The 12,245-nt window shown below is 51.2% G+C and overlaps 1 protein-coding gene across 3 annotated transcripts in view; it reads left to right on the top strand.

Moving 5' to 3' along the window:
- NAV2 (neuron navigator 2) overlaps nucleotides 1-12,245 on the top strand; it is a 375,174-nt gene that overhangs the window by 257,137 nt on the left and 105,792 nt on the right. For all 3 annotated transcript variants that reach the window (XM_036258164.1, XM_036258163.1, XM_036258161.1), the window contains one exon: nucleotides 793-915. In XM_036258164.1, coding sequence (XP_036114057.1) covers nucleotides 793-915 — 123 coding nt within the window. The remainder of the gene's footprint in view (nucleotides 1-792; nucleotides 916-12,245) is intronic.

Here is a 12,245-nt window from a genome sequence, read left to right on the forward strand (position 1 = left end):
AGTTCCAGGGGTCACCGCCCTTCCCTGGACAACACCGATGTCATTAGGAGACAGTCTTGGGGCGTCACCAAGAGATCTGGAAAGCAGTAAATTAACATTAGTGTTATCCAGAGCGATCTGTGACAACCACCTGAAGACATCAGTGTCCAAGGTGACGCACCATTGTAGATATGTTGAGACAGTGACCGCCCAATAATGTATTATGGTCCAGTGCAAGCCGCAGAACACTGCCATGCGCCGTATCTCGCTCATTCCCACGTTCTCCTGGTGCTGCCAGGAGCCTGTGATATCCCCGGCGCTGAAATGAAAATTCCAGCGGGGAGACTTGCCTGTGATGGCAAAGGTGGCTCTTTCATCCTCTAGCTCTTCCTTCCGCCTCTCGTAAAAGCTTGCCTACGCCCTCCACTGTCCTGGTCTGTAACATTTGTTCCTATGATTTGCTTCTGACGTGTCAGTTTCATTCCCATCACTTAGGTGAAAAACCTGCTTGTATAATTGCTGACATTAAAAAGAACGTCACGAATACATCTGCCATTTTACTCACTGGTTCCCTTCTGCCTCATAGATTCCTGTGAGTTGGGTTAATTGAGCTGAGGTCTATTTTTGCCAACAAGCTGGTGATCCTTTGGGTTGAATCACGGCCGGGTTAGCCCTGGACTGTGATCCGTGATAGAGCCTCAGTCCCTGCTCCTTAGAGCCCAGGATGGCCATGCAGGGCTTCTGGATATGAATGACGACACTGAAGAGGACTTGCTTTTGACCATACATTTGCATCCTCCCCTTCTTTTGAAGGTACATGACGGATGGCGGACTTGGCCTCTACACCCGTCGCCTGAACAGGCTCCCCGATGGGATGGCTGTAGTGCGAGAGACGCTGCAAAGAAATACCTCCCTGGGCCTCGGAGACGCCGACAGGTGAGCTTGCTCCCCTTGGGGCTGGCCAGGTGCAGAGCTTATTCCACAGTGGCTGAGAAATGAGGTGGTGATCTCGAGAGCAAATGGGTACTGCGTACCCACGCAGAGGTGGGGGGCCCGAAGCCGTGCCTGGGGTTCGCAGCTGGCACAGAGCGAGGAGAGGGCCGCTGCCGGGTTCTTGAGTCTCTGTAGGGCGGTGCTTCTGAGAGCAAGAACACAGGGAGTTCAGGCTTGATTCATTTCTGTTGTTGTTTTAACTGTTGCTCGGTATCTTTGTCAGTTCAGCAGGCCCCTGGGACCTGCTTTACTTCCTTTATTAGGCAGCTTTCTAGGTATTGCACCTTGGAACGGAGTCCCTGGTGATGCTCAGGTCTGCGTACAGATGGGACTCGCCTTGGCTGAGCGGGCTTCACCATGACTCTCCCGTTGCCTGGTAACAGGAGGCGAGGCTGAAGCGTGGAGGTTTATACACCTGCACTGAGGCCAGAGAGCTGAGTAGTTGAGGTTATGGGGCTTGATTGGTCTTCATGGCTGCTGCCTCAGAGACTAAAGGAGCTTCAGAAAACACTAGAATAAAGAAAGAGGGATATTTGACACCAAGTCTCTAGTCCTTACTATGATACAAACCGATCCTTTGACCATGAGCTACGTATTAAAGAAGAGGTTTGGGCCCTGCCAGTTTGGCTCAGCAGTTACGGCTTCGCCTGAGGACCAAAGAGTCACAGGTTTGATTCCGGTCAAGAACACGTACCTTGGCTGTGGCTCAGTCCCGGTCGGGGCCATGCGGGAGGCAACCAGTCCATGTGTCTCTCTCACATCAATGTTTCTCTCTCTCTCTCTCTCTCTCTCTCTCCCTCCCTCTTTCCCTCCATCCCTTCCTCCCTCCTACTCTATCTGAAGATAAATGGAAAAGTATCCAGGGTGAGGATTTTCTTAAAAAAGAAGAAGAAGAAGAGGTTTGGGTCATTGTGATTTCCCAGATCCTTTGAGCTCTGGTGTGCTGTATTTCTAGATTTCAATACCCTTCAGTGAGCTGTCTGTGGAGGGATTTTTCTGGGATACTTGATCTCTTTCCACATCTGAGTTGGTGAGACGTACTATGGGATTTAGGTGTGAGGGGTTTGAAATCACTCTTTTTGGGTGCTGCACCTCACGTGCCGGAAGTCACACACCGTAGCCCAAGTCCAGCTGCTTGTTCTCTTAGCAGGGCATCCTTCTTACAAGGGGTAGGTGACTTCACGGTTCTCTGGCTTCACGGAAACATGGCGGTGTGCTAGGACAGGCACGGACGTTTCTCCCAGAGACGGGGTTTGCTGAAGAGTCTTCCTGTTCTCTCGGCCGGCGCGGAGGGCGCTGCGTTCGTTGTCAGGAACACGGGTTCTGGCCCCGGCTCTGCCACTGACTTGAATGCGTCCTTCTCAGAGTCCCCTCCGTGCCCAGAGTGGTGATTTGTACCACAGATGACAGAAGGCTTTCTACGACATTGCCAGCCCAAGTCAGTCTTGTTCCTGTAGTTGATTTTCTAAAATAGGGGTTTGAAAATTCCACAGAAAGATGCACCATTTGAGAACTCTTCCTAACGCTAAATCTTTAGAGTAAATATTGGGGGAACAAATCAGTTGTTGTTAACACCCCCACTGGAGACTTCACAGTCCTGCCAAACGATCACGCTTGTTTGTGTTCTCCTGTAGACACGTATTTGGTTAGTAAATCTGTCAGCATCAAGTGCGGGCCTTTGGGGTACATTCCCCTGTAGCAAACGAAGACTCTGTGCTAGGCAGTTTAATTTAACGCTTCGTTGCAGGGCTAATGGAATTATTACAGATCACAGCTGAGCTTGTTTCTGCTTTTGGAGGTGGAGGGTTTGGGCCAGGGCATTTGTCGTGTTTTTTCAGTTCAGCCCATGTGCTTGGACCAAGTGGACACCGTGTCTTCTGTTTCTCCTCAGACCATGCTGCTCAGATGTGATCATATAAGACTAAATGGATAACTGACCAACTGTTAAAGAAATAATTCAGGTAGCTTTTATAAAATAGGATTTAGCCTGGCCAGTGTGGCTCAGTTGGCTGAACGCCATCCCGTTCACTGAGAGGTCACTGGTTCAATTTCCAGTCAGGGCACATGTCTGGGTTATGGGCTCGGTCCCTGTGGGGGGGACATGCAGGAGGCAGTTGATCGATGTCACTCTCTCTAAATCAGCGTTTCTCTCTCTCTCCTTCTCTCTCTAAAATCAATAAAAAGTTTTTTTTTAAAAAAATAGGATTTAATAATGCTTATAAACTTCCTATTTTATATAAGTTTGACCTGTAGGTAGTGAGATATTTTGCATTGCTCTGGAATAAGTTAGATTTCTTTCATCTCCCAAGATTTTTGTAAACAGACCATAGTAATGCTTCATCTTTGGCTAAGTTGAAATAATATTAGATTTATTTCTGTAAAATCCTTCATGTCAGTCTCTTCCCAAAACGGTCTTCTACATGAGAGTTCCCCAAAGTGGGAGGCTCACATTGGTAGTATAGAAAATAGTTATAGATGGTAGACAGGGAAATATTTCTTTTGAACAATTATATTTTAATTTTAACATTTAAAAAAACTTGTCGTTATCACATCAATGATCGTACAAATATTGCTCAGGCTGTGGTAGTGCTGGCTGGTATGTGAACTACCAAGGAAAACCGTCACAGATGGTGTGCAGATATATCACTTTGTAAAAAGGTAGTATGCAAATGGCGGGCTGCGGGTTAGGCAATCCTGTTCTTGTCCCAGTCAGTCATTGGAAATATGTTCTTTAAATAATTTAAACTAGGCAAGTGGAGAAATGCAGAGAGCCCAGCACCTTTCCATAATTCCTCCCTTTTAACCTGAAACAAGAAGGTCCCAGGGCTGAGATGTTTCCAGGAAGTTCTTTGTAGAGAGACCGCCTGGTCACTAAGGATTCACACACAGCAACCGCCTGGTTCTACCAAGGACACAAGAAAAGAACCAGGAGCTGAGACCGAGTAGATGCAGCCCAGGGAGGACAAGCACAGGAAGGGCAGGTCACCTCCCCGTGGGACAGGAAACCTGTCACCTGAGCAGGGCCGCTCGGAGCCGCCCCAGAGGACGCTGACCTGCCACACGGACCTCGGCTGTTGGCAACAGGATGTGGCCCGGGTATCTCGAGGGTTATTTTAAAAGTAACTGATAGCACTGTGTACCTTCGGAGCCTGGGAGATAGAGACCATGTCAGCTGTGAGTCTGTGTCACCAGCAGCTTCGGAGAAATAATACAGGATGGTACTAAATTCAGAAAGCCAAGCCTGCCCTTGATCTCCTGTCACCCCTCCGAGCTGCCACCCTGGGGCTCCAGTGTCTACCAGACAGTCATCAGTGGCTACCTCCAGCCCATGAGAGCCGGCCGGCTGAGGGGGGAGGATCAAAGGAGACTTATTGCAAGTCATAAGCTCCAGATAACAGACAAGTGAAGAGAACTTTGGCGTGGAGGTCTCCGACCCGGCAGCTGGGAAGACAAAATACACCCAGCAGGACCAAGGGGCCGGGATCCCAGACAAGCAGAGGGTTTGTTGAACTCCCAGCCCCTCCATGTACCGCTGTCCCCTCCACACCCTCAGAAGTTCTTTAGTTCTGGTGGGTTGCGTGCTTTTACAGATGGAAGCACAGTCCAGGGAATGTTTCCATTCCTGGGTCCCTTCCTCTGTCCTTGCAAGTCATCACTGTGCTCCTGGCCCTTTCCGTCATCACCCTAGTGCTTCTGCATGCTGTGGGCACAGGCAGCTAGGTGCGCCCCCTAAATGGCACCCTTGGGTCATTGAGAGCACAGGGAAGACAGAAATCAGGCTCGTCGTGTACATTAGATCAGGAGGAGAATTCTGGAGTTACTTGGTGCCTTCCTTCTAAATCGAAACCATTAAAACGCTTAGTGAACTCCAGTGGCTTTTATTGATTAGGTAGTGGTAGCAAAGCAACTAATGTTGCGTGATAAGACGTCAGCCTGGGGCTCGAACAAAATGTAAATTGCCCTCCGCTGTGAAGCTGAGAAACCAAGCGGGAAGGAGAAACTTTTCCCGTCACTGGGGTGTCCTTGCCCCAGACTCTGAGCGTGTTAGGTGTGGAGCCGGAGCCCCGGCCTTGGCGCCCAGAGCTGTCCCACTTTCGGCTTGAACTGGGAGTCCCACGGTGGGAGGATGTAACTATGCACCCTGGTATTTGACCAGCCTGCCAAGCTGAGCCCTCCGTCCTCGCGGGGAGTGTCACTAGAGCCCCGGGCACCGCTTGGCTTTGTGATTTGTGTGGAACAAGGCGGCCTCCTGGCACCAAGCAGTGCAGCCACCGAGTCAGGCCTGGCCTGCAGAGAGGAGTGGAATCCAGGCCACAGGTCCCCGGCCTGCAGATGGACTTGCTGGGAGCCCTTACCAGGCAGTAGGTGCCAAACCCCCGCTGGGATATGCAGACAAGAAGGAAGGACAATGGGAATGACTGCTCCCCTCGCCTCTCTTCCAAGACTGTGGTAGGCAGATTAATGCCCCCGCCAGGTGTCCCTGGCCTGGTCTCCAGAGCTTGTGGGTGTGGGATGCTACCTGGCAGGGGGAGAAAGGACCCCTGTGAGAAGTACACGTGAAGGTGGTGGAAGTTACATAAAGTACTGAACAAAGATAAAATAGCCTGGTTATTCCTCAGTCCTGCAAATCGTCTGGGACTCTCTGCGCTTTATCCCCGGTAACTCTCTTTCTTTATATGTCATTAATTAACAAATAATTAAGCCCTCTTCTTTCCATAACGGCTTAGAGTAACCATAGCTAATAAAAGAACAATTACGTATTAAAGGAAAACACTGAAAACGGGGGACGTGTACGTTGGAACAGGACATGTAGGAAAGGGAGGACATTGAGAATACAGATGTACTAGCCATGAGGTGCTACATGGTCGGCTATTTGAGCAGTGAGCTTCCTGCCGGCCTAAGTGAAGACGAACATTGCCTTACTTTCCTTCCCTCCCTGGCCTCTCCCATACCGTTTTGTCTCCATCTTTCCTTGCTTGGATCATTCCGTTGCTCTCTCTTCCTCTCATTCTCCTTGCCTTCTTCTGGTTGCCTCCAAACGGCCTGTTACACCCACAAGAGCCCCTGAGCATTTTCTCAGTCCTGCATTCAAGGGTTGTATTCATGTTCTTGGGGCAGAAAGATGCCTCTGGTGCGGTACCGACGTCAGGGATCTATGCATGCTGTTTTCTCCCGCCCTCCCCCCTTTCTCCCGCTGTGTGCAGTGTAGCAGGAGAAACAAAGTAGGCGAGAGTGAAAGTCACTTTCATTAAAGCTCATAGACGGAACCTCGAGGCAGATCTCTATTTCCGTGGTAACAGGGTAGTAATTACTGCATTGGCCTTTCCCAGGGGCCCCATTTCTGCGGGAATCACTGGCTTCCTTTTAAAGTAAGAGCTGCTTCCTGTGGACTGGGTGGGCAGAGGCCACCTGTGCTGCAGAGGGGTGGTGCTGACAGGAAGCAAACCATCTGCACCTTAAGCCACAAAGGATTCTCCCAGGGGGCTGTGAAGAGCAGAGAAAGGGTAGCCTGTGGAGTATCAGGCAGTGTTTTCACTTGAAAGAAAGAAAGAAAGAATTACAGTGGCCCCAAGAGAATCTTCCACTTCCTAATGTTGCCCAACTTGATAGCTCTGTTCCAGGTTACACCCTGGAAGCTGAGGTAGTAGGTCCCTAACCCAGTTATTTCTTAGGCAGAGCCCTGCTGGGAAATGCAGGAGAGGGACAGACAGAGGGAAGATGGGGGGGGGGGGGAGATGGGGGGAAGGCAGCACGATCACTTTCCCAAAGTACGTTTTGCAAAAGTATAGCCTTTTCAGCAGTGTTTCAAGGTAACCTGTAGACTTGATGGTTGTTCAAAGTACGGATGAGAAGATGTCTAGCAATATGAAATCAAGAATGAGAAGTCAGAGAGAACAGCCAAATGGGATACCTTTCTTCTGTGCTTATCCGCAGCAACCCAAACCATAGGCTTCCAAGCCCAAGTCAGAATCTGACTACCCCTGTGCCCTGCAACAGAAAGTAACATCGTGCGTTCTAATCCGAGTACCCAGGCAGGACAGGCTAAGTCGTGTTGTGTGGCAGACAACTCCAAGAAACCCACCTATCTGGCCTTTGCAGGTCAGTGGGAGGCTATGCTCTACATCATTCTCATTCCAGGACCCAGGGTGCCAGGGGCACTTCTGTTTAAAGCATTGACGATCCCCATGGCAGAAAGAAAGGGAGTATGGTCAGCCACACACTGTCTCGCAAAGCTTTTGCTGGAATGGCCCCTCTGACTTCCACTCGCCTATCGTTGGCCAAAGGAAGTCACATGGCTACACTTAAATCCAAAGGTGAAGAGAAGTACAGTTCTACCATATGAGGGCAGAAAATATATGAGTTGCATTAGTGACTATCATTTTATTACATACAAGTGACAGCCTTAGCTTGATGCTACCCCACACCCATTATTTAGCCGACTCTGTATCATGCAACTTATTACCCATTTTCTATATACTTCTCAGATGCCTGGCACTGTGCCACCCAGTTTGACTGATGGCCTCGGGGTGGGGGAGAGTGAGCAGGTAGAAGAGGAACGTGACAACTGAATTGGTTAAGGAATTTTAACTAGTGCTATGGGTCAGTTCTATTTCAACCAAGTATTTGGACTGAGTTTTGATATATGACAGCCTATAGAAAATGCTGGTATTGACTGAGCACCTATTATGCATAGGCCCCGGGGATCCCCAGATGAGTAGGAAGTAGTCCCTGCTCTCGAGGAGCGTGAAGTCAAATAGAGGGGAGAGAAGCCTGAGAGAAGCCATCACAGCTCGCGTGCAGCTCCGCAGACTCACTGGGACAGTGGGGGCAGGAAGGACCGAGTTCCCCGGGGGCTCGCTGCTGTCCTACATCGGGGCCTTGTTATCATAACAAAACGCAGGAGGTTTCTTTTCCTGTCGGTGATGATTTGAAAGATCCTTAGAAACATTACCCCAAGTGTCCAAATAGGCCCGCTTATCTCATCATCCGTTTGGGATTTTCTTTTGTTTCCTTTAATATCCTTTGTCACTTCTGAAGAGCAGCCCGATTCCTGTTACTGAAACGTAAGCCCCGATGGAACCCAGCAGTGTATGAGGCAGCCCTCGCACCGGCCTGTGCCGCGGTGTCCTGGTTACAGTGTAACCTTCGAGTGTCACGCTGGAGGGCGGTGCCAGCCCTGGGCTCCTGCTCAAGGTCACCGTGCCCGAGTGTGCTCCCAAGGCTGCCTCTCCCAAGCCGGTCCCCACAGAAGCTCACGGTGCAAGGCTGCGGGAGTCCTTCAGACTCTTCCATTGCAGGCGTCCCTCTTTGCCAAGGAGGAAATCAAGGCCCAGGGAGATTGTTGGTGGCCCAGTGACCACTCGCTGCCTTCCAGGCTTCCGCGGTCATCGCAGAGCGAACTTGCAAAGCATGAACTCCAAAGTAACTGGTGAAAGCACGCATTCTCTCTGGTGAACATCGTGAACACAGCCCATGTAGTAAGGCAAGCGGTGCTCTGCGAACCAAGAGACCTGTGCTGGACTGGCTGTGCCACCATTGAACGTCTTGGGCACCGTGTCCCTCTTCTCCCCATTTCTCCATCAGACCGGCTAATCCTAAGGTCCTCGAGTTCTGGGGAGTCAGTGGTCTTGTCTGTCACTGGAGGGCAGAGTTGGCAGAGTGGCTCGTGGGTGTAGCTCATCCATGCAGGGCAGGGAGCCCATGAACATTTTGTCTCTGACAGTCACAGTAACACGTGTCATCATATGAAGGTTCTGTTAGGAGTGAGGTTCTCCCCCAAGACCTCTAGCGGGTGCAGACCCAGAAGGCTGAGGGCCCCCCCACTCTGCACACGGCAGGCCTCTTCAAGACAAGAGAAAGTCTCAAGGCGTCCACCCTCCCTGCACCTCCGAGCTCAGCCTGCCCTGAGCCTCGGTGCACTGAGAGGGGGGAGGAGGAGGGGAGCTGTCGGTGCTGGTGGCAGGTCCTGAGAACGGCCGGAGGTGAAGGGCCAGGTGAAATCTCCCTAAGAGGGAGTCCAGGGCAGACGGAGCCGTGGGTAAAAGCAGTGGGGCCGCCCTCCTCACCCCCCCCCCCACTCCGGAGGAAATCTTCGTTCATACACTGCAGTGGCTTTTGCTCAAACTTGGAGTTTCACCAAAATTACATGAGGAGTTGAAGCTCATGGAATTGTGGACTTATTTTCATCAAGATAACATTCCAAGCGACTGATAAGCAGTGAATTATACTTATTTGGGTGGGTGTTTTGACTCAGGATTTAATTAGACTTGGATGTACATTGTTCGCGGAGTCAGTACAGCCTGTCCAGGGTGGGGTGGTCAGTCTCGGGATCCGGCAGTGGCGGGGGCTTGGAGGGACTTCCCTATACTGTGATTTTTCATGCAGTTGGCAGGCTCTGCGTGGTACACCAGAGTCCTGCAGGGCAAAATAGCACTTGCAATGGGTTTGTGCAAGGAGACCATGAGTGTTACCTCTAAGGGAACAGCCTCCGGAAGGTGACATCCCTCCCCCAAAGCCACAGTGCAAAATTGGGATTTAAATTTGCATCTCTCTGGACACAGACCATTGTTCTCCATCATTGTGGTTGTCTTCCTCACTTTTAAGGTTTGACGCCATCCTTCTAGAAAGTGACCCTCACTTGGAGCTACAAAGGCAATGGTGTACGGACCCCTGACCTGTAAGACAGCCCTCTTCTCGGGTCTGCTTTTCCCCGGGTCAGGCCTGTGGCTCAGGCTCCGGCCGGTCCCTGCTGTTGAGGGGACCCTTATTTAGGAGAATATTAGGAACACGTGAAGCTGTGTGTCAATTTTATTTTTTAAAGAACATTTAACCTCTTCCGTGCCAGAACCTCAGGAAAGGTTTCGGAGTTGCCTTTGTCACACTGATCACACTGGTGACCTTCCCGCTCTGCCTTCAGCCTTCTCGCCCTGGGAGGGGCCTCTGCTCGGCCCCTGTGGCTTTTCCGTGTCTCAGTGCTACAGGAGAGGGGCCAGCTGTGTCTGCTGGGCCGCAGCCCCGCCCGCTGCTGCTCTGATTTATCTCCCTCATTAGTCCGCGGTGCTCCGTACTGTAACATCGCCTGCATGGGATCTGGGAAGACTAGCCTTCTGAGGGATGTTGCAAGACTGTGTGGGAGAGTGAGTGAGGGCTGAGGAAATGAAATGGTTGCATGGCTCAAGGATTTCTGTCGCCGCCTCTCTGGTTAGCTTCCCCTGAGTTTGGGGGAGAGGGACTCACAACCCTGCGGTTTCCCCACTGACAAAATTGGGCTTAAAAAGCATCCTCCCTGGGCGGCACTTTGGGCTGTCTGGATGTGGATTGGGGGAGCCATGAGTATGCCGTCGTGGAAGCCCGGAGGAGATGGACTGCAGAACCACAGGGCATTTCGGTTGAGGTTGGAGTGGGTCTCCTCACCTTTTACAGGGTGCACAGGTGGACTCCGGAAGGGGAGTGTAGGAGTACTTTGGGTGCCCTCCATCAGCCAGAAGCTGGCTCTGCTGGCCGAGGAGCCTGTGGGGAGATGAGGGTGGATCTCCGGTACGCTCTGCCTTCTGCCGTCTCGTTCCTATGGGGAGAAGGGATCCATCTTTTTCTTACCAGTGTGGGAGCAACTCATGAGGACTCTGGGTACACCGGAGATGTATGTGGTCCCTCGCAAGCTGCCTAAACTCCCCAGGACCTGGCAGTTTGCAGTCTGGGGTCCCAGTGTCTGATTGCCAGAAACAACTCCATGTCAGCAACAACAGTTCTAACGTAGTGAGCACCTACTGCGTTCCAGATATTCTCCTTGATGCTTTGCTTATTCTCTTTACCCTCCCAGCACTCAGCAAGGCAGGAGTTATCCCAGCTGCACAGATGAGGAGTCCCGGGTCAGTGAGTCCAGAGCATTAGCTCAGGGCACCCGGGCGTGAGTGGGCGGGCTCAGGTTCAACCCGGCCGGGCTGACTCCGAAGCCAGCGTTCCCTCCAGGCAGCCTGCTGCCTGTCTGCGAACCCAGAGGGCAGGCCCGTGAGGATTCGTCCATGGTTCTAGCTCTCTCTCGGAATAAGCAGGAACAACCTTCTAGCTTTCCTTACCTGAGAAACCCACTCATGCTCCGGAGCTGGCTCCGGCCCTGCCTTTCCCAGCCCTGCTCCCTCCTCCCCTACCCCTGGCTGGGTCCTCCAGGGGCCTTCCATCCATCCATCCAGGGATTCCCTATAACTGCTGCTTTGCTCTTTGCTCTCTGGTAGCAATTTTGTGTTTTTATTATTATTTTTATTATTATTATCATCCTTACACTGACTAATAAGACTTACTAAATACTAAGATTTCTTCTCCTTTTTCATCCAGTCCATTGACAAGTCTTGGGCATAGCCCCTTTAATGGTCTCTCAGGTCTCAGCCTCTGGCTCTCCCACCTTCCACAATGTGGGTCCAGGCTGCACTGTCTCTCATTGAGATCCCACTGTGGCCTCCCGACTGCGCCCACTGTCCCCTCTGTGGCATCCATGTGCTATGTTCTCCACCCAGAGGCCACTGTGATCTTCTTAACCCATCATCAGATCGCCCCGCCCCCGCCTACCACTGTACCGCAGTGGATTTCCACTGCACATCGAATAAAATCCAGACTCCTTACACGCCCTCCAAGGTAGGGCACGTCCTAATCCCTACCAATCCCCGACTCATGCTTCCCTTCAGTCCCTTGCACTTGCCAAACCCTGCCTCCCTTCAGAACCTTGGCCTGGAAGTGCTTCCCACCCCTCCCCCTTTCTCTTTAAAAGGCAGACTCATTTTCCTCCTTCAGATCCCAGCTCAGACTCAGACTCTCAGAGATGCCTTCCCCGACCACTCTGTCTAATGAAGTTCTCACCCGTTGGTGTCTTTTAGAGCATTAAGTCTATTTATTTCACGTCTTTATTTGCATTTGCGTTTGTTTTTATTTATTTTTGTGTCTCCCCACTAGACTCTCAGCATCAATAAAACAGAAATAGGTCATTTTTTGTTTGCGGTGACTCTCCTTCCCAGACAGTGCCTGGCTCAGAGGGGTGCTATATCATGTAAGGAGTGAATGACTGTGTGGCTCTGTGATGCAAGCATCAACCAATCAGAACAGGGCACCCACCAACAGAACAGCACACTAACCAATCAGAATGGGGCATCTGCAGCTATATGGATGGCTAACAGATCAACCCAGGTGCTTTGGTTTATGTGAACCATTCCACTCAGTCTTCATCAAGTCCTCAAAATGAATTAACTGGAGCCCCAACCTGCCTTCAAAAAATGGGTTTGTTG

Source organism: Molossus molossus, unplaced genomic scaffold (assembly GCF_014108415.1).
Source record: "Molossus molossus isolate mMolMol1 unplaced genomic scaffold, mMolMol1.p scaffold_m16_p_13, whole genome shotgun sequence".
In the NCBI taxonomy this organism is placed as follows: domain Eukaryota; kingdom Metazoa; phylum Chordata; class Mammalia; order Chiroptera; family Molossidae; genus Molossus; species Molossus molossus.